The sequence below is a fragment of the Poeciliopsis prolifica genome, unplaced genomic scaffold (genome assembly GCF_027474105.1).
Source record: "Poeciliopsis prolifica strain line A6 unplaced genomic scaffold, Auburn_PproV2 SCAFFOLD011, whole genome shotgun sequence".
NCBI classification, from domain to species: Eukaryota; Metazoa; Chordata; class Actinopteri; order Cyprinodontiformes; family Poeciliidae; genus Poeciliopsis; species Poeciliopsis prolifica.
Genome location: NW_026562386.1, coordinates 506,631 through 528,697, shown reverse-complemented (window position 1 = coordinate 528,697; position 22,067 = coordinate 506,631). Strand labels below are relative to the sequence as shown.

General features: G+C 37.8%; 1 protein-coding gene across 2 annotated transcripts in view; it reads right to left on the bottom strand.

The window, feature by feature from the left end:
* The window catches only part of tub (TUB bipartite transcription factor), a 39,856-nt gene extending 18,436 nt beyond the window's left edge, over positions 1-21,420 (bottom strand). Inside the window, exon 1 of one of the 2 annotated variants that reach the window (XM_055036425.1) lies at positions 21,188-21,420. In XM_055036425.1, coding sequence (XP_054892400.1) covers positions 21,188-21,243 — 56 coding nt within the window. In that variant the 5' untranslated portion in view covers positions 21,244-21,420. Of the gene's footprint in view, positions 1-3,152; positions 3,809-21,187 lie in introns of those variants that run through there. The other variant, XM_055036426.1, reaches the window with a different exon arrangement.
* Positions 21,421-22,067: the final 647 nt, after the last annotated feature.

Genomic DNA, 22,067 nt, shown 5'->3' with positions numbered 1-22,067 from the left:
CCTTGATGTGTGATGAATGGCGAAAATTATGTTAGGGTTTTTTATTTTTTCATCATCAGCTCCATCAGAATTGGCTTGTTTTTAACCTATTGAGGTTTAAAAACAGACTTTTTACATCAGGTTTACACGTTATCATAGAATTTATAATTTTCTTTAGTTAGCTTTAGCTGGTTATTTTTGCTTTATTTGCTATTCAATCTGGCAATGCAGCTGTAGATGTTGCTATTTCTTAAACTATCTTGGTGTTTAATCACGACCCTTGGTTTTAAACAAATATATTTTGCAGATGTCAGCCTGCAGAGGAAAAATACATCCAGATATATCTGTAAAAAACAATCCGTGTCTCTATAGCACAATATGTTCTGTTTCTCCTTTAAAGCGATTGTGAACTGTTTTTAATTAAATGTTTTGAAAAATAAAATCCCTCTTTTCATTAGCCTGAGATTCTGTAATTCAAAATGAATTGAAAAGGGCTGTAATAACAGCAAGCATGCTTCTGTTTTCACAAACCTCTAGCAGACAGAGAAAATCTGGAAAAGTATGAAATGCTGAACTGAAAGCAGAGGAGTTAGTGTCTGTTCACACCCGTCCTGCTGAATCAAACCCCAGTGTGTTGGCTCAGAAAGTTTGGTTCACTTGGACAGGTGTAGAGGTGTATTCAAACTCTTGTCTGTCAAAAACTCAGACGACTCCAAGTAAACCAAATGCAGAAAGCAAACTATAAGGCAGGGAATTGTGAATAAATGCAACTAAAGGAAATGCTTGTGTTGTTAAACGGCCTAGATAAATGTATTGTCGCCAATAATATACACAAATACGTGACATGTTCAGATGAAGCAGCAGTTCAGGAGAAGAAAAGGACAGTTTGTCTTTACATGAAGAACTAGATGCCCTTCCTAGCATTCTCAGCGCCACTACAGGCAAAGAGGGTAATATGTCATTCTAAAGGTCTAGTTCCTTTGATTAACTGTATTATGAAAGAAAGGTCAAACTGGCCGAATATAACAACCCCATTTGAACTGAGTCTCCCGATCTTACTGGGTCTTTGTTGCAAAAGCAATCTTAGTTTTCTTAGCTGTATGGTTTACCAGGCTACTAAACTGGTTGCATAAGAATAATGACTTTCTGCTCATTCCGTCGATTTCAAATAAATGCCAGGAACATCTGAAAAACCCCTTTAGAAAAAAGATTTATTTATTAGTTCTTAAGAATGGCCAAAGCATGAAAGAGGCGGTGGAGTCTCTCAGGTGAAGCATTGGCCAATAAATAGTCGGCGTGTTGCAGACGACAGAAGCCCACGCAGTCGCAATAAAAATGTGTTTACTGCCCACTTTCTGTCACACATGCTGGAAAACAAAGGGCTCCGTTTCTGCAATTAGAGCAATCGAGAGTGAAAATGGGCATCAGACAGGAAGATAATGAGACAAACGTGGCTCCACTGGTACAGGTCAAACCACTTCTCACTGTGAAAAGAGTCTCTGGTCACTGGTTTTCAGGTTTATTTAAAGGATCTGGGAACGGAAGCTGTGCATGGGCTCTAACACCAACTGGACACGTTGAGTATACTGATGTGAAATGGCGTTGACAGACGAAGATTTATTTGTTCTGACTGGGCCTGCGGAACAACCTGAAAGTTTCCAACCGAGTATTCAAAACATTTAGACTAGTTGACTGCGTTCAGATGCAAACCTTCTTATGTGCAGAATGAAACTGCATAAATGCTGAGAGTTCTGCTGCAAGGGGAAGGTTTCTTTAATCTGAAGTAAATTAAACACAGTTTGGTTGATTTGGACGTAAGAAATTATTCTGAATCCATTAAAAATGTAATTGAAATAGTGGAAGTCTGACTTCACAGGCACCTTTTTAACAGTCCTACCTACATCACCACTTGTCACACATTATGTGTCACTGCATGACTCAAAAGTGGTCTTAATTTTTCATTTGCATGGTGCAAGCCATGAAATTTGATGGTGTAAAGAAGAAATGAATCAGATGAGGATTGCGTAGATGTAAATTGGCCTGGAAGGAGAGAAGGCATAAATAAATGGGATTTCTTTCAGAAAGTCACATTAAATAATTATTTTGAATAAAATATGACTAGAGGCATGTTTTTCAACAAAAAAAAACAGTCTCTTCACTCCTGTCCTTGAAAGCTGGGAGTTCATCTTCCAAGACAAGAGATTTAGCTCTTCAAAGCTAAAAACGCTGATCTTGTGAATTTGCAGTGACTGGCCAAAGAGGACTCTTCTTTGTGTGCCTTTGTCAGATATGCATCCATCGTTTCGGTCAGTTCTGTGAATGCATGTTCTGTGTTTGCAACAGAGTGCTGCTGCTTCCTTAACCTCTGTACAGAGGTCCGTGCATTTTTAGAGGCAGCTCCAAATGAAGCTCAGTGAAGGTTAACAAATATCTCGACGTAAATATAACTTGCATTATAGTTACATAAATTTGTTTTTTTCCTGTTTTGTATGGTGCTTGCTTAAAGACAGATTTGTACACAACCTTAAATTCATACAAAAGTCACACACACTTATAGCAACCACAAGCCAATGGCATCAACGCAAGCAGGGGAAACCATGGCAATAGATTCTCAATCAGAGCAAAGAGTCAGCAAACTGCACTTGAAATGATTAGAACAGTTACGGATTTGACAGCAGGAGGCTGTGAGCTCATTAGGGCTCCAATTTGTTTGTCATTTCCAAAAAATCATTTTGTTATCAGGTACAAATGGCAAGAGTGCAACATTTGCAGTAGTAAAACTCCAGGTGGCACATACAACACACACGCACACCAACACACATCTCACTTTTCTGCAAAATGGAAGGAAGTTACCAGGTGATTTAAAGGACAAAATAAACCAAAGATCATAAAGATCGATGAATATAACGCTGCGAATGAAATCCATGACACCTCAACTGAAATACTCCGGTTTAATTAGACATGTTAAGAGAAACCCAAGATGAACATTTTTCTGGCAAATCTATTCTAACTTATTTCATATTGATCGATTTTTCACTAACAGTAAAAAATAAATGAATTAAATGTCCACCACTCTCATCATTCCTGGACGATCACACAGATGCACAAAGATTTTCCTTTAGCAGACGAATGCAGTGTTCCTTTCACATGCTCTAGAGAATGTGCTACAGTACCTGTAGGGAATCCAGTCAGAGGAGTGCTTGGAGCTCATTCTGTGTCGACCGCTGCTGCCGTCCCTGCAAGGCTGACGGCCTGCAACAACCAGCTAGAGCGGCTACGAGGTCTGAGCACGGCGATCACAGCCACAGAGCCCGCATCTCCTGTTCATCCTCTGCGCTCAGCTCTCTGCTCCCAGCCTGTCTCTGTATCTCTGCTTCTCCTGCGACTGTGGAGCGGTGGACGACTTACAGAAAAATCCACTCTGACGGGTGCACACTTCCCTTCAGGGCTGCACGCCGAGCACATGAAATAAATTCTTCTCGTCCATGCGTATGCCTCCAGTCAATGCCTCCCCTCTTCTCTTCTTCCATTCGCTGCCTCTTCTCTTTCTCTGCACTGTCTCTCTTTCCTCGCTCTCACTCTGTAGTCTGAATCTCCCTCTGCTCCTTTCCCTTTAAATCTCCCCTCCTCCTCTCCTTTATTCCCAATCCAAATCCAGCTCTCTGCCTGTTTGCCCCGATCAAACTCCCGTTATCTGTCTTGCAGCATCACCTGCAGCAGGAGCAGTGAGAGTGAAGACTTTAGGGGTTGCAGGGAGCAGAGACCATCCTCTGCTTTGCTTCTTTGATAATCCCCCCACGCTATTTCTGTACTGTGCCACCCAGTTATTCTCGTGCTACCCTTTCTCTCTACAGTCTGCATCTGACTTGCATCCGATCTATGCCGCATAGGGCATGTGAAGCAGGGGCTGGGATGTGTTTTCTGGGCCATAATTTATTTATTTGCAGCAAAGAGACATTAGCATATGAGTGTGCTGACCAGTGCCAACAGCCTTTAATTCAGCACTTTCCACAGCCAGACAAAGGCACTCTGTGATAGTGCCACAGCTCAGAACCTCACTCTGCACACATCTGCTTCCGCCCTCCCTCTGCCACCCCTCACTGTCTCTACACAAACACACACTCCTGACTGTGCTCTCCGGGTTATTCAGGAGTCCATCCATAGGCAGTTGAACAGAGCGGCTTCCCTGCAACGACGCTGGATTACAAGGAGTCAATTCATGTCAGATCTGTAAAGCAAGCAAGCTCATTGTGACTGTGTCCGCTGTACGTATTGATCTTTCTCTAGTCAAAAAAACATAAAAAAAAAACAGCAGCAAGATCTTTCTTACATAAATAAGCAGATGACTCCACTGATTACTGAGTTCAATTAAAAATTTCTGACGCAAACACAAATCACCTAAAAGAGTGGAGCTATTTCTTGTACTGCAAAATTCATTTTTCCAAGGTCAGATCAGTGGAGATCAAGATAAATTCACGCTATGATGCTAAATTTGGAATGCGACCTTAGTTGTTCTTCAGTTCTTTGTCGATGCTTTAAAACAAACATCGCTTGTTGAGTCTAGAGGTTGAGTGCCAAATGAAACCAGCAAGAAATTAAAATAGCTGTGAAAGCCAGGTGAGCCCTACACCAGAGCCAAATCCTAATCTGTTAAAGCTACATAAATGTCCCCCACAAATTCTTAAACATGCTGCTGGGATTTTCACAGAAGACTCTCTTCTGTAAAATAAAATATAATTTACCTCAGGACTCTTTATGAGACTTACAAATCCTTCGATGGTGTTGCAAACTGGTAAAAGACATAAATTGTGCGCTTATTTAAAAGAAAAAAGAACTAAGAAACCTTGGTAACATAACAAAACCTTTGATATACCATAATGATGAAAACCAGTACCAGTTTTTATATTAGCTTTAGCTTTCTGCCTGTTATGCCCTTATAATTTTTTCTGTTTCTTATTGGTACGTGTGCCAAAGTTCATGCATGTCTTGAAACTTATGATTCGATGCAATGTTAAAGAGCTATTTCTCTGTTGTTCAAGGAGCCTGGGCAGCATCAAATTAATAATAATACGCTGAACACAGATTTACTTTTATTCAAATTATAAAAACATAAAAACTAAAATCCCTTCTTGACGTTAGAGCCTACATTTATTCAGACATGCTGTGAATTATGATCTATTAAGCTGAAACAACTTGTTTTTAGTTTTCTTAAAAACTACTGTTGAAATTCACTCATAGATTGTCACAAGATTTTTTTGTTTTTTTACTTTTTTGGTAAGTGGTGACATAAATATTTTTGGTGCCTTTTTTATTATTTTATTTTATTTTTTTCTGGTAAAAGAGCGTGTGCATGTTTGGCTGGGTCTTACCCAAAAGTCTGCCAATGACCAACACTGGATAAAGCTGTGGCCTTCTCAAAAACATAAGCAGACAGCTGAATGATTTTTGATGCATTGTAATAGGTTTTCCTTAATACAAGGGCTGAAAATGGGGATTAGATATTGAAGGGGATTACATTTTGGTACAACACTGGATTTCTATGCATGTTCTACAAGAGAGCTCTAAAAAAATTGAGCTTTGGGACAAGAGAGCTCTAAAAAAATTGAGCTTTGGGAGATTCAGATTTTAAGGTCAATGACTGCGCATGTTTTTAGATCCAAACCACAGCTGGTAATGTCAGGGAAACTGAGCAGAGGCAGTGTAACATGGTCACTCTTCCAGTCAAATTTATATATCTATGGTCTTTATCTTGGCAACTCGACTTCCTTTCTTGCAGAAAGGTGCCATTTTTCCATGCTTTTTGCTTTCCATCCCTTTTCTTCTCTGCTACAAGTTACAGTTTTTGACTGGCTTTTTGGTTACACTAGAGGAGGTGAAGAAGAAGCATTAAAACTACAAATTCACTCGGCACAAGCACATGAAGCACTTTCAAATTGTGTGGCCTTAAAAAGAGGCTATTTCAAATTAGATTAAAAAAAAAGCAAAGTGTTCAAGAAACAGGGCAGTATAAAAAGTAATGAGCTCACAGACTAATTGTGAAAGGTCTCATTCACTCCAGTAACCAGAATTCATTCATTTTTTATGCACTACATCCTGTTAAGCATCCTCAGTCCACCACCACAGAAAGTAACAGCAACATGAGATTAGAAGTTTAACTTCTTTTTGTGTTTGTTTGCAACCCTTTAAAACTCTCCAACAGTGCATTTCCGGTCAAAGTCAATGTTCAATTCCTCATCCTTTCAAGAAATATATTGTGGTTCTTCTAAAAATTTAAACTAGTTCGTCCTCCAGCTATTTGCTTGTATTTCATACCTTTATTCCAAGGACCACTGTTTGAGAGATTAAAAAAATACAAACCATGTATGGCAAGTTAAAAAACATTTACACCCTTCACTAAGACTGTAGCAATGCACTGATCTCAAGATGCAATACAATATGTGATATTCTGCTCATGATACAATATATATCACAATATTCAGCAAACAATGAAGCAACTGGTGTAATAAATGTTGTTTTTGTTATAAATATGTCATACATTTGCTTTGTTTAAATGTTAATTGTGTGGCTTTCCATACTTGGTTATGCAGTAAAGGAATCTTTTTTGTCTCATTCGTTTGCATTAAACAATGTAATTTATCGATTTCATTTCATTATTTAATTAATTGTCACTAGTTGTTTCATTACATGTCATTTTTACTGCACATGTGCAACTGGGTAAAAATGTCATCTAAAAATGTCATTTAATTAATGTGGATTTGACGTAAAACTCAAAATAAGATTTAATATATTGATATTCACGAATGGAAAATCAATATTTTCTGAAAAAAAAATATTGATAGATATTGTTGACTTGATAAAATTACACAGACCTGCCCTTCACAATTATCCATGAAGAAATCTTTTCATGACTTGCAGTTTTTTGCATGTTTCTCTTGATATTTGGATATTTCTTTGCTAAATGTTTTTTGACGTTGGTTCTCCAGACAACGGGCTCAAGTTTTTATTCAAGTCAAGACAATGACCAAGTCACTTCAAAATTGTAAAATTACTTTCTGTGAGAAGTTTGGTAAAATTGAGAGATTACTTTAGAGCTACACCTTAGAGGGGTATAGAAGATTTTAGATTGAACTATACTTCACTTGAACTATACTTCAGCCTGGTGACCAGACAACACATTATCACATCACTATCTCTGAGTCACTGGAGACAGTGAATTCATAGTTAAGTTTTAACAGGCGCGGTCCGGGAGCAATCACTTTTTCACACAATGCCAGGTAGGTTTGTTTTTTTTCTCCCTTTATAATAGATACCTTCATTTAAAAACTGCATTTTGCGTTTACTTGTGTTGCCTTGACAAATATGTAAGTTGGTTGAATATTCTGAATCACTAAAGTGTGGTAAACATAAAAATAAATATAAAATCAAGAGGAAACGCTTTTTCACACCACTGTATATGCTGCCAATAGCACGCATGCTCATGTTACATTTGTCTTTAGTAGCTTTTGATGTAAAAACAGAAGATTAAAAACTTGAGCCCATTGTCTGGAGAACCAGTATGAGCTCAGCCCCCCATTTAATGAAGGTCTTTGAAGTTGGCTGGAGTTGTGAGAGAATTGTAAGTGGGTGGAAGACCATCTAACTTGCTTAGTGACTCTCATATTTTCTTTCTTCTTTCCCTTCTGTCCCTCGGCTAACCAGCCTGAAACAGCAAAACGATAAGATCCTCTTGACAAATTACATTTTTCCAGGCCCACAATTTGTCCCCTGTTTTCCCAGAGGCATTTTACTGTTTGGTAACAAGAGGGCAGCAGGACCATTAATTATAATAATGGACCTGGCATAAAAGACACACTGATGTCAAAATTGATTTCTGGCTTTTGTCTGCTTGTCTCAGTCAGAATGATTAAAACACAGCTGCAAAGCACAAAGCTTTAATAATACAACAACCTCATGAGTGAAACTGCAGATGTACCAACTGATGAGGGACTTTTTCATTGCTAATAAGTATATTTTATCCACTAAAATCATTGAAAAAACCCCTGCTATGGCCACATATTCACAAGCTGGTAAAAACAGAAAGCCTGTTTCCTGCATTCAGAACATTTTATGTTCCTAGTTAAACATGGCAGTTGTTCTCTGTCCTTTTGAGTGTACAAGTTGTACTTTGAAAGAATCCATTCTACGGCTTTAAACACCACCAACTCAGGAATCCTCCAACAAAAGCTAACACAGCAAACTGTGCCCACCATCATCTGTCAGTGGATCACCAGCCTTCTGACTGATAAGCAACAGCAGGTCAAGCTGCTGAGCATCTGCTTCTGCACAAGGACCATCAGCGCCAACGCCCCCTTGGGGTGTGTTATCTCCCAGCTGCTATTCTCCCACAAATCACTGAACCTCGGGGGACCCATTTGTGAAATTTCTAAATCCTGCAGATGACACCATTGTTATTGGTCTGGTCCAAGACAGTGATGAGCCTGCGTACAGGCTGGAGGGCGATGAGCTGGCCGGCTACAGAGATCAGAACCACCTGAAGCTTAACCCACTCAACACTGCTGAGATGACGTACATAGAGTATTTATGTGCATTGACATAAATAAATTTAAAAATGAGGAATACACATCTATCGTTTTGGAAATGGTTAATAAGCCATTTTTAAGGCTTTGGGATTCCAGTGAACCACAGTTTGAGTAATTATTCACAAAGTAAAAGAACATGGAACCTCGGAGATTCTTCCCAAAAATGTCAGACATATCACAATTACGCCAAATGTTCTTCAACAACTAAGCTAGGAAGTTACAAAAGAACCAAAAATGACATCTATCATTATGAAGATCCAAAGAACATCCACAAGATCACAATGTCTAAAGAAAAATAAGTAAGGGATTGGAAATGGTACAGTAAAATTCTTTTATGTGTAGAGAATCCTAGTTTAGCTCTTAAGTTTATCAGACTTTTTCAGGATAAGATTCACTACTGAGTCACATCTCAGAAATGAATGAGTTAAGAAAAAGACAAAAAAATAAAACCTCTGAAAATTGTTATGTACTGGAGTGGCATTGTGAGAAGGAGAAACAAATGTTTCTAAACCTTCACAAAGCCTGGAACGACTGATTACTTTCACATATTAATTTACATAAATCTAATAGAAAGAAACAAGGCATTTGCACAGTATTGCATAAACTTCTTTGATATATTTTCTTTGTTTACATATTTCTGTTTCACACAATAGAACGCAAGTACTTATATTGGTCCATAGGCAATTGTGGAATAATTTACAGGATTATTTACGTATTTGCCATTTCAAACCTAATTAGGGGAAATATGCCTTTCTCCAGTTTTTCTGGATTATTGAATATGTTTCTTTTTCTCCACTTTTTCCTAAAATATCTGTAACACTAGATTAATTAAATAGAGAACAGAAAAATGATTCAAATTAGAAAATAACTCCCAAAAATAAAAGAAAATATCATTTCCTAATTGACATATTACTGAATTTAATTTTGTTGTGATGCCAATTGACTATGTTCTGTGTTTTGTTTTTATTCTGAAGACATGGTTCTTAATGTATACCTACTTGTTTGTTTGTCTTGCTTGTCCTTTTTATTTGGTTATTGGTTTTCTATTGTTATTCATTCTATAATCTGGTTAATTATTTCGTAGATCAATGCCCTTTTGTGTTTTTTGTCATTCTATAATGTTTGTTGTACACACAGCTGCTGGCAAATAATAAATATATGTGAACAAAAGGAATATATGTTTAGGTCTAACCAACAAGGTTTTGGGTGAGGCCATTAGGACTGAAAGAGTGAGTCACAGACTGGATCCACATTACGTCACATCATTCACAGGAGCTGCTACACTTCAGCCTGGAGGAAAGCCAAGGGATCAAGATAGTGGAAGTAAAGAGAAGCCGGCATGCATCAGAAATTACAAGATTGATGGCATTTAATAAGGCTCACCTGTTAAATTATGCACAGACATAAAACACCTGAGAAAGAGAAGCTGGATTTGCCCACAGTGGATATCAGATGGTGCAACATCTTGTGAATAAGTGCAACTTAATGTTCCACAGAAATAAGAGGTTTCTGTGTGCTCTCTTCATTTCACCAAATACCCAGCTTGTTGAGTTACATATTCCCCACAACCTAACTGATGAAAACATATTTGACTTTAACAGCTTTCCTGTACAAAAGCCTTCAAGGATTTTCACTTGAGTACATGATTGGCAGATGAGAAATACAATGCGCAAACATATGTCATTGCAGCACTCACTGAAGAAAACAGATTAAAAAAAACTGAAAAAGGCAAAGAAGCTTTTGTTCTCTCCTGTCCTCAAAAAATGAACAGAAACCTGGAAAACTGTGATAAGACTGTGCACTCAGGCTTCGTCAGTCTACTCGAGAAAGTTTAGTCACAATTAATCTACATCAAATTAAGTTGAGCTGATGTCCATATTCATTGTACAAAAAAATGCATTGCCCTCTTTTCTCACTGCCAGACATAACGCAGGTCAAGTGTCTTTTTAATGCAGTAATGCAGTGTATGTAAATATTTGATTTCAACTATATGCTATATAAACTAAATCCCCGGTACACTTTGAATAATGTGGGGGCATCTTTATTTTAAGCAGAGCTGTAAATTTCCAATTCAAATAGAAACACAGTGTTCAGGGTTAGAAGTGAAAATTAAATCTTACAGCTTCAGTGATAGAAAAGGGTGTGGATTTATTCTTGAAAAGAAAAGGGAAAGACTGACCTCACAATTCTGTACTTTAATTAAATGCTAAATCACATTTTCTCTTTGGTTATTCCACTGATCTATCTAATTAGGCATTTTGCAGACAATTGTGCACCTTAAATGTAATGATGTTTGAATTCATTGCTGAAAACCAAACTTCAGAAAGTGACTGACTTGCTGCCTCACATCTACAAACGCATGCAAATACAAATACACTCTCACGGTTCTTGTATCAACATAAATCCCTGCATGACACTGCAGGGTGGCCATCTGAGGGTATGCATAAAACATGATTTGGGTTAGAAAATGTCACGCTGGATAAAAGCGCTTCCCAGAATCCCACTGAGACAAGCAGATTGACTGCTTCAACACACCAAAGTTCCTCTCTATTTCCCCATTCAATAATGCAGCTTTATGTCTACATGAAGCTACATTCAGTATACAGCTTTCATATGAAATAGCAGAGAAAAAGCACATATTTGAATCTTTCTATAAAGACTTTTTGCAGGTGTTACCGTTTGCAAAGGAAGAACTAAAAGTAAGCTAAATGGAATAAAAGACAAGACTATGGATGTTCCAATTATGTCTAATGCAAAACAAGCTGAAAACTAAGCAAGAAGCCCATCAATGAGGACAACATGTTATCGATAGGTTTTGTCTAAATAGTGTAAAAACAACAACACTGTAGTGCTAAGAGTACAAAAAATTAATGAACTCTGCAAAACTTTGTCACAATTTCAGAGATCACAATTTCAAAAATTGTAATCTCTGGCAAAATATTGATTATTGCTAGATAAACTGATACCGCAATGAATATCTATGATGATGTCTTACTCAAAATTTCTGCTTTGTAGCAATGTAGCAAACATGTAGAGACTTCACTTCAGGTCCTTATAAATATCCAGTTATTTGTACAATATATACAAAGGTGACTTAGTGTTGAGTAACTGATGGTCAGAAACAGCAACAACTGCTGTCAAGCATTTACAATAAGTGGTCCAATGTTTTGTGAGGCCACACCATTTCTGTTTTTGTTATGATTTTGATCATTGTTCTGTTACATTAAACAAGTCCACTTGAATTTAAAAGGGGAAAAGGGCACATCAACAAAAACAAGTACCTCTAATAGTCTTTTCGCTATCCTAAGTAAAGTTTCTACACGACAAAGTTACTGGATTAACTAACTATATGCAGTTAATCTCTGTAATCTTCTGAAAAAGGGAGGTGTGATTAAAATGTGTTTCAAGTTCAAACTCACCAAGCGAACACCTGACTGGCCCTGACTGGCAGGTTACAATTCCTTAATTTTATAGTCCTTATAATGAGATGCCAAAAAAAAGTAACAGATTATAGAATATGCCCAAATCTGCAATTTACATTGTTACATTTCTCTCCAGCTTATCGAGGCTTGGAAAAATTTGCTCTGCAGAAATGGTGTGGAAAGGAACACCACCAATCATTTGTATTACTGATTTAAACAGCTGCAAGTTATGAACAGCATATCGACAGGCAACTAATTAATTTGTTAACATCTGTTAGTTTGATATTCCTCTGATGTTTCTCTGTGAAGCATAGAACAGCAGAAAGTTATGATACTCTTTACATTTTGAAATTTCTTTAGTTATTTAACATTATTGTAATATAATAAAAATATAATGAAAAGCAATCGCGCCATGTTTCATAAATTACTTTGAAAGATGTTCAAGAACAACTATAAAAACTTCTAAATCCAAATCTAAAATAAAAGAGAATGACTTTAACCTTAAACTCTAGCTATGGTTTTATTTTTATCCACATCTGTCCTTTCAGTAATCCAGCTAAGAAACAGACAAACAAACCCAACCATGTAATCTCCCCAGCAAACGTAACACGATATTTGCTAAACGTTACGTAACACTGCATTAAGAAGACTCAGATCCTGAAATCAATACCTCTGTGCGACAGCCAGAACAACGACCATATATCTTGGGTGTTGTTAAAAAGGCTGTTCACATTTAGTATCCAGGGGCAACAGACCGAGGCGACATACCGAACATCTCAGTCTAACCAGAGGCACAAAATCCTCTGTAGAACGATGAATCATCTTTAAAAGTATCGCTTTGTTTATACAGATTGGTCTTGATCTAGACAGACAAATTATTGCTTAAAACTTGCAGCGACGCTTTAAAACTCTCTCAATTGCTGGGAGTAATTATATGTCTTTTTGTTCAACAAGGAGAACAGTCCTCAGTCGGATTTGTATTACTTTGGCATAAAGAACGCTTTATCTGATTTTATTGGTTCAAAGGATACAACCATATCCCACACAGACTGACGCATGATGAACATCCCTAGCACCTCACTCACAAAAAGACAGCAGAGAGCGACGTTAAATGACAGCGTCGGCTTGTCTGGTGCTATTCAGTGAGTCCTGCATCTATCTTTAGAGGATTATATACATGTGACTCACTCTTTCTGCTCATATTTTTCTTGGTCTTTTTCATCTTATATTATTACGGGCAGTTCCACACACAAACATCGTCATTAGACTGGAAACCTCCTTATAAGTACATAAACCAATTTACATTTGGCAATCAGCAGAAAGCAATGACTAAAAAAACGGCTTGTCGTGCCTGTGACTCTCACAATCCTCTCATACATGCCATTAAAACAACAATCAGATTCCTTAGGAAGATTAAGTCCACGCAATATTCTTTAAAAAAACAAAAACTATTAACATCATTTGGACATTTTTGTGAGCAAGCAGAGCTGATGAATGTGTTAGATCCAAATGGATAAGCAAATATATAGAGGGTGTGAGATGGATGTGGTTGGAGCGTGAGTGAGTGTTGTCCACGTCACTTCTGAACTCAGCATCTCTGTGAGGAGGCTGACGTTTCTCCCTGTAAGTCACACTGCCTCATCTGCCGGCTCGCTCTCATGGCAACAGCTGACATTGAACATCATTTAAAAGCTCACCAGTCGGCCATTTATCTGCCGGTGGGGAAGATAAAAACACGCAAACACACACGTGCTACTGCACTGTCAGTTGCCCCAAGTATGATTAATTAACATCTTGCTTTGCCTGCAGGGCGCATCACTATCATGCAGCAATGAGGAGAAAGAAAATAATAAATCTTTTCTTAGCCTGATGGGGGTGCTGTTGAGCTCTGATAGAATCAATTGTAGTAACTGATGATGGACACATGGCTGTGCTGTAAGACAGCATAGCATTTATATTCCCTGCCAAATAACTCAGCAGCAGTTTGAAATGGGAGCATTTCACAGCTAACATTTACCTGGAACTGATTTAAAAAAAAAAGATGTAGGAGATCTGCAAAGTTCTGTCAAGGGGCATTTTTTATTTTTAATATTGCTCTCATTTTCCAAAGATCTCTTTAATTTTAGAGTGCTCGAACAGCACAATAGGACAGCATAATAGGAGTGCTGTGGTTCTAATAACACAAGAAGTTAACGCTCCACTGCTTTGTTCAACTGTGGCACTGAAAATCCCATCAGAATGCTTTCATCATGTTCATTATTTGCTTTTTAAATGTGTGCGTGTCGTCAGAGTAACATGTCCTGGATGTGTCCATTGATGTACAAACAATCATACATGTGGGCATCCCATTATGATCAGGCTTAAAGCCTTCCTCTGACGGGATTTTTGACTTATACAGGAGATCAAAATATGATTTTCTAGTTCAAATAGAAGACAATTTGTCTTCTATTCTTCTCTACACAGTACAGAAGAAGTTCATCCCAAATACGTCAAAATTTTTACATAAATCCAGCCAGAAGAAATGGCGCAATGGATGGCAGATGTGACACACTGTTTTTAGAGAAATTACAAAGAACCAATACTTGTTAAATATCAAAAAGCCTTCAAAGTAACAAGTATCACGCAGTAAGATCATGTAAGAAATAAATGCTTGAAGGATCACATCACAAACACGTCACAGGTATCAGTCTTAATATTTTACCTATTAGATTCACACCATCGTGACCAATAGAGAGGAAAAGCAATGTTTGCAGGCTATTGTTTTTCTACATGCTTTTTGCAAAAATGTAGTATCACTTCACAATTTATGCCACGTTGCCTCACCATAGCAACAGCTCGAGAGGCAGATCACACACATGTCCACCAGAAGTACAAAAATTTATGCAGGGAAGGAGATTCATAAAAGATCAGCGAAACGGAGTGGAAATAATGTATTTTTTGTATCTTAGCCTTTTCTAAAACATGCACATTTCCACAGAAATCCACAGCACAATCGTTTTTATTCTGATCCAGTGACTAAAGAAGACATTTTTAATGGATATAATGGATTTTTAGGGGTTGTACTTTGGAGAGTTCATTGAGACACTTTTTGATAAGAGTCTCTGTGAGTGCAAGCGAGGTTCTATTTAAGCCTAAGCTTCTTCTCTCAGTTTGTTTACCGTGCTGACTTCGGACATTATCTTAAGGCTCCTGGTCTAAAACTTATGCAAAATCACCTTTGAGATTTATAATCAGGTCATTTCCTCATCAAAAACATAGCTGGAATGTTGCTTTGATTCCTTCAAGAATATTTGAGGAATCCTTGACTCTCTTGTGGCAGTTATTACGGAGTGCCTAAATTATTACTAAAAACATGCAACTTGATCCTATTAATCAGTGCCATTGATTTTAAGCTATTATGTAATTGGTTTAAACTTGTGCATATGTTGTCATTTGTTTTACTTTTGTGTTGCAGAGTTCTGCCCAGGTCCCTCTTGAAAATAAATAAATAAATAAGTAAATAAATAGTAAACATTTCATATTGGATGTACTTCTCTGTTTTGTTGACCTGCCCAGAACAACCACTAGATTAAGACACCAGCCCCCCTGGGACCTGCGAGGACAAGTGGATATAAATTATGGATGGATGGATGGATGGATGGATGGATGGATGGATGGATGGATGGATGGATGGATGGATGGATGGATGGATGGATGGATGATGGATGGATGGATGGATGGATGGATGGATGGATGGATGGATGGATGGATGGATGGATGGATGGATGGATGGATGGATATAATCAGTGTACACTAAGTGATTTAAAAATGAATATTGCATAAAGATTTTGTGTTCACCCATAATGGGACAAATGCTGCAGTTGCTTTAACTGCCTGCCTCTGTCAATCACAGTCCCTACTAATGTGCAACAATCAACAGAGCCAAACGAAGTGAATAAAGATGTGTTTAAATTAATTTGCTTTTAGATTTCTTCCTGCAGTTGGCAGAATGTCAGAGGGTATATGTGGAAGACCACTTGATGTGCTGCCTATCTCCAGCGGTCATTCAGCCAGAAGCCAGATGTAGGCTACAGCCTGCGCAGGATAAAAATATGATATATGGATATCGATATGCCTGAACACTCGCTTAATCTTGCTGATGGGAGCAGCTTAGCAAGAAAACCGGTCTTTATCGTGTATTTCTGATTTCACATTAAGAAAAAAGGGACAAACCAATAATTGTAAACCTGTAATTTAGACAATGAGAAAGACATATTATTAAGTAAATAAGAAAAATACTGAGAATAACTGAAAAAACATGTCTGGAAAACAAATATAATACAACTACTAGTCAAACATCATTCCCCTGTATAGCCATCAAATTTACAATTTATCACTTGTTTAGGTAAAAATGTCCTGCCAGACCAAGAATTTGTACTTCAAACTTAAACCAATATTACTATTTTTTTATTATTTCTATTGTTTTCTGAGTCTGTGTTGATTCTATCTCAAATCAGCCATATTTCCAGACACAGCTGGATTACCATGTCTCCCCAGATTCCTGCTCTAAAAGCACGCCTGCTGCTCAAAGGGCAACTCGGAACTAATCCACTTTGATGTGAAAGAGAACCAACAACCTTTTCTGTTGGAAACTAACAGCATCAAAGTGGCAGGGCTGCAAATGCAGTAATATCGCTTCTTTTTTTTTGTTGTCGACACTGCCTTTTCAAGTTTAAATATATAACAACTGTTTAAAAAAGCTAACTTGACAATGATTGGTTTGAGAAGAAAATTTACTTTCACTTAAAGCAGAATATATTGTATATACATATTTGAGGTTTTCCATCCCACCTAGTTTAAAAGGATTTTTTTTTACATTTGAGGTAAAAAGAAAAACCTGCTTAATCTCACTAGCATAGGGCTATTTTCAATAAATGCTCAGAAACCTGCATTCTTGCATAAACAGCTGGAAATTAAAGCAATGCATTGAAATGAGAAAAAAAGCAAAACACTGGTATCTTTTTTATGCAGTAGAAGGTAGAAATAAATCCCAAAAGCCCACAAATCAAACACCTCCACATCCTTCAACAGCACACTCTTACAGTGCAGGAATCATTATCTCTGACTCTTAAGAACCAGAAATAAAAAACAGTGTTACTTAGGGATGCTTGAGAGCTTTCTAATGGCCTGGTTGACATTGGCATCTAAAATATTTCAGTGTATTGCAGAAGGGGGAAAAATAAAATCTTTTGGCACTGTCTTGAGACAGTCACTCTCCACTTATTACAAGTGGAGAGTGACAAAGCAATGGACAGAACAATACATTCAGTTTCACGGAGGACATGTTGATCTACAGAATTAAAGGATTGAAGAACGATGCTGCAAAGATTCCTTTATCAGGAGAGAAAGGCAATCAGTTTTAACCTCTTCTAATAAATATAATCTGTTAGCACCACTGGAACATTACGTTAACATAGCAACAATAATGTTAATATCAATAGACATATTTACTAGACTCATGTAAGAAGGTGAACAACATATCTCTACATGTTCAGGATGAAAACATTTATTTCTGTTGTACATTCTGTTGCTTGTGAGTCAAATCTATATGTCCAGTAACAAAACCTATGCAACAGTATATTTGTCCACCATCTCATGAAGTCAAATGTTCCAATATCTAATAGACTCATGGAACAGTTTCCACAGCAGGCAGAGTGAACACTCTCACACTCACACTGTCTGGACATAGCTGTTACTTTAACTACTTTTCTGGGCCAGGCCGTAGCATCCACAGTACCAACCCGCTAGCATACGCACTGCACTAAAGCAAAGCTGTTGTCATCAAATGTAGTGAACAAACAAGTCCGAGGATAAAATATTTTAGAAAGAGTCTAAGGTAAAATACCAAGCTTTGGCCAAATATGTCTCTTCATAAAGGAATGACATAGCCCAACCATTGCCTTTCTATGCAATCTTGCTTCACAGTTCAATCTGAGCTTTCTCCCATTGCCTTGGATCCCTCTGGTAAAGTTCCCACCAGCCCAATCAGTGGTGAAGTTGTAAAATAATTACATTGATTTTCTGTGCTGTTTTAGAATCGCCTGTAGTTTTAGCGGTGGCAACGGATGAGGTGAACAAAGTCAATCAAGTCATTCAGTCTGTGTTGACCACGCTTCCAAATATCAAATTAAAATCAGCAGCCGCCTTGTTCTGCTCGGTATTTCTCCCTTGTTAGTGGAGGATGGTTGCTTACAGTGCCGGCAATGTCCAGATAAGATTCATAGCGTCAAACTGGCACATTACATTAAGGACAAACTTTAGCAACTGGGTAAAATTTCAAACCTCAACACATCCCATGTCTCCTGAAAGCAATTGTTTCTCAATAATTGAGAGCCCATTCCCCCTGTACAAAAGCAAAGTGTAGAATAAGGAGCTGGTTTTCACCAGGCTAGGAATAACAGGGAACTTATCAGTTTTTTAAATTAAAGTTATATAAAATAAATATGACCAATTAATATCTTAATCACATTTTCAGTCTAAATTACTCTCTGAAAATTTTCACATGGTAATATGTTTATATAAAATGGTAAAATGGTTATAAAAAGTGGATTCAGTTAGCATATGCTTGAGGGTGAAGGAAGTGGTGGGATTCCAGTTCTACATGTTCTCCACTTGCACTAATCATATGGTGCCTTAAATCAACAGTTTAAAAATACAGCAGAAAAAGTCTTTATTGTCCTACCGGCCTTGAAAGAAGACATTTAACAGAGAAGCGATCAAATACAAATGGTAGTCCAATTTTAGTTTATGTACAAGTTGACAGTAGCATTCTAGCACAACTAGTTCACACAGGAACTTCTTGAAGTGCCATTTAAAATTTTGCATTGCTCCAAAAGTAAGAAAGAACATATTTTATTGTTTCACGTTGACAGATTTTTACCTAAGCAGATAATCATTCAACAACATATGCTTTAGTGTTGCTGAACATGTTGGACTACTTTTGGCAACTATAACCCATGTGCCACCATGAAATAGTTCATTTGACAGGCATGGGCATCAGGGAAAGTTAGAATCCAGTCAACAGGCCAAGTCTACTAAAGAGATGCAGAGTGTTTATGCCTGATTTATGCTGTTCCTGTTTCTGCTGAATTACAACATCCCACAAAATATCCCAGCAAATATCTCAGCATAAAATAAGCAGAAGATGGATAGACAGACGGACGGACAGGCAGACAGACATGGAGTTATGGCTCCCAGCTCTTGAATCCCTGCCCTGCATGTTTTAGATATGACTGTTCTAGAACACCTGATTCAAATGGCTGCATGACGTCCTCTGCAGCCACCAAATGCTACAGAAGCCTGTTAATCACCCATTTGTTTAAGCCAGGTGTTTGAACGCCAGGAGATACCTAAAACCAGCAGAACTGGGCTACTTAAGGACCAGGTTCAGAACCCACTGCCTTGGAGTCCACAATGGAGTGAACAAGTGAAGAATTAAACACAGTGCTTTTTGGGGGATTTTTTTTTTTCTTTTTTTCAGTTTGAGTCAACTTCTTGGCGAGCCACTTTGTTTCAAACAGCTCTACAAAGTTTTATTGTATCGTCATTTTCTGTGACTCATATTCAGAAACAGCCTCCACAGTGGCCCAGATGGACAGTGGGTTCATGTTTGATGAGCATTTCATTGATCTTTGAACTAATTCAAAGTTCTGCATTGGATCAAAATCGAATTCAAGCACCTGCAGAACAGCAAAAATATTTATCTGGAAGGTGCACGATGAAGAAAATGTTACGAATTCAGAGACAAGAAAACACAGGTCTAACAGTGAGAAAATAAATAAATAATAAGAATTAAAAAAAAACAAACACTGACTAATAGCCCTCCCACACAATGCCCAATGGCTATTTGCACAAAAATATTAGAACACTGGAAAAAATTAGTCTGTTTTTGATTCTGGATGGATGGATGAATGAATGGACGGACGGACAGACAGATGGATGAAACAGATAACCTTTATTTTATTAAAAATAAAATTTGTAATAAAATAAAGTACAGCGAAAGCAGACCTGGACCGTGCAACATTGCAATGATCCAAAGCTTACCAGAAAAGCAACCAAGGACAAGCCAAAAATTAAGACATGAAAAGTCCTCATGTTGAGTCAATCCCCAAATCCTGACCTCATTGAGTTGCTGTGGGGTTAGGGCAAAGTTGTGACCAATGGAACAGCCCACTCAAGTTGTCTCAGGCAGAGGGGACTAAAATTTGGATTTCACCTTGATATTTTTTGTTTAATGCATAAAAAAGGTGGCTTTGTAAAATCAGCTTCCTGGATGTGAGTAAAAGAAAACATTAAACATCAAGTAATGTGGAAATTTGTCAACAGATATCTAAAAGTCAGTAAGACTTTTAGAGCTCAGGCAAAAGTCTTTGTGATGCCCAAGAATATAGTCAGAATATCAATTAGACTGACTAGGCCAAAGTATATTTAACATTGCCAAGGTAAAAATCTGCTCTAGTAATCAATGGAACTGCAGCTGCATTTCACAGCATCTATCAATCCGGTCTCCTGCCTGAGTCAATGAAAGGCGAGGAGCCTTCTCTTCTTTAAAAAAAAATGTTTAAAGAAATGTGCCATTAGCCGCTGGGTGAACTCAGAGCAATCAACCTTCACTTGAATGTGTAGCCATAATCACGCTGACACTATGCGTAAAAAAATTAACATTGCTTTTAAATTCCCATTCAATTTATCATAAGAAGTTGCATTTTATGTTATTGACAAATATCATTAACGTCTGGAGATGTTCTGCAAACTTTCTAATAGATAGATAGATAGATAGATAGATAGATAGATAGATAGATAGATAGATAGATAGATAGATAGATAGATAGATAGATAGATAGATAGATAGATAGATAGATAGATAGATAGATAGATAGATGGTTGGCAATGGAGATTTCTCAGTTCTCAATAACATATTAACACATGCAGACACTGAGCCTTTCATCTACCAGCGACAAGATGTTATGATGAAACCTCTCATTTCCCAGCCCACTAGTAAATACTAGGGGGGAGGAATTCCCACTAAGAGATGTCGCTTCATCTTTGAAAAAAGAAGAAGAAGAAAAAGAATCGGCCTTTCCGGCTCATGAAAGGGAAACGGAGCAGACCTGAGAGCGGCTTTAAAAGCGCACACAGCCCAAACCCGTCATAAAAGACGCCGCTTACCTGTCGTAACTCCATCTGCTGTAAGACATGCTCCTGTTGCTGCTGACTCCCTCCATTTCAACCCGCGGGGACGTGGAGCCGTGGGAGCGGACGGTAAATAAAACCACAGCCTTCAAGCCGCGGAGGGTCGGAGTGAATCTGGAAGCGCCTGTGAGTGAATGGCAGGGAGGCTGAGCGCAGCGAGACCTTCTTCCATGGGCTATACCACCAGAGAGGGGAGCGCAGCTGAACGTGTCGGAAACCTGCAACACACAGACTGATGAAACTGAATAAACAGGTGGTTCCTAATGTCGGGGTCGGGACCCCACAGTGGGCCGTCCTATACCAAGTGGGGGGTCACTTTAAGATTAATGCAAGGTAAAAGGCTGTTTCAAATATTAACTGCACAAAATGAAATAAAAACAGTTGGTTGTTTTATTATTGACATATAATCGATATAACTATGCAGAAAAACCCCAGGCCTGAATCAAACCCAGGAGAGGCAACAGTGCTACTGCGCCACTGTGCAGCACTAATTGGAAAATACAAAGCTAAATTTGTAATTGGGATGCTACTTAACAATAGCAAATATTAGATGCAATGGATGTGAATACTTCAAAAACAGCTAATTGTAATATTAAGCCAGCCAAAAAAATGGGGAAAATATTTACATTTGTAAGAACAAGTCATACTCCTTTATTTCCAAGTGAGAAAGATTTTTTTATTTGTATTTTTTATTTACAGCATAAGGAAATTTGCCAGAGAAGTCTCTTCAGGTGATGCTGGAGGCCTCTGTATCAAATTAGCAAAAGACTAACTAGCAAATGTTTGGGGATTTCAATAACTTCAAATGAATTTTATGTACAATAAACCTGTCTTTGTAAATAGAATAAATACTTTT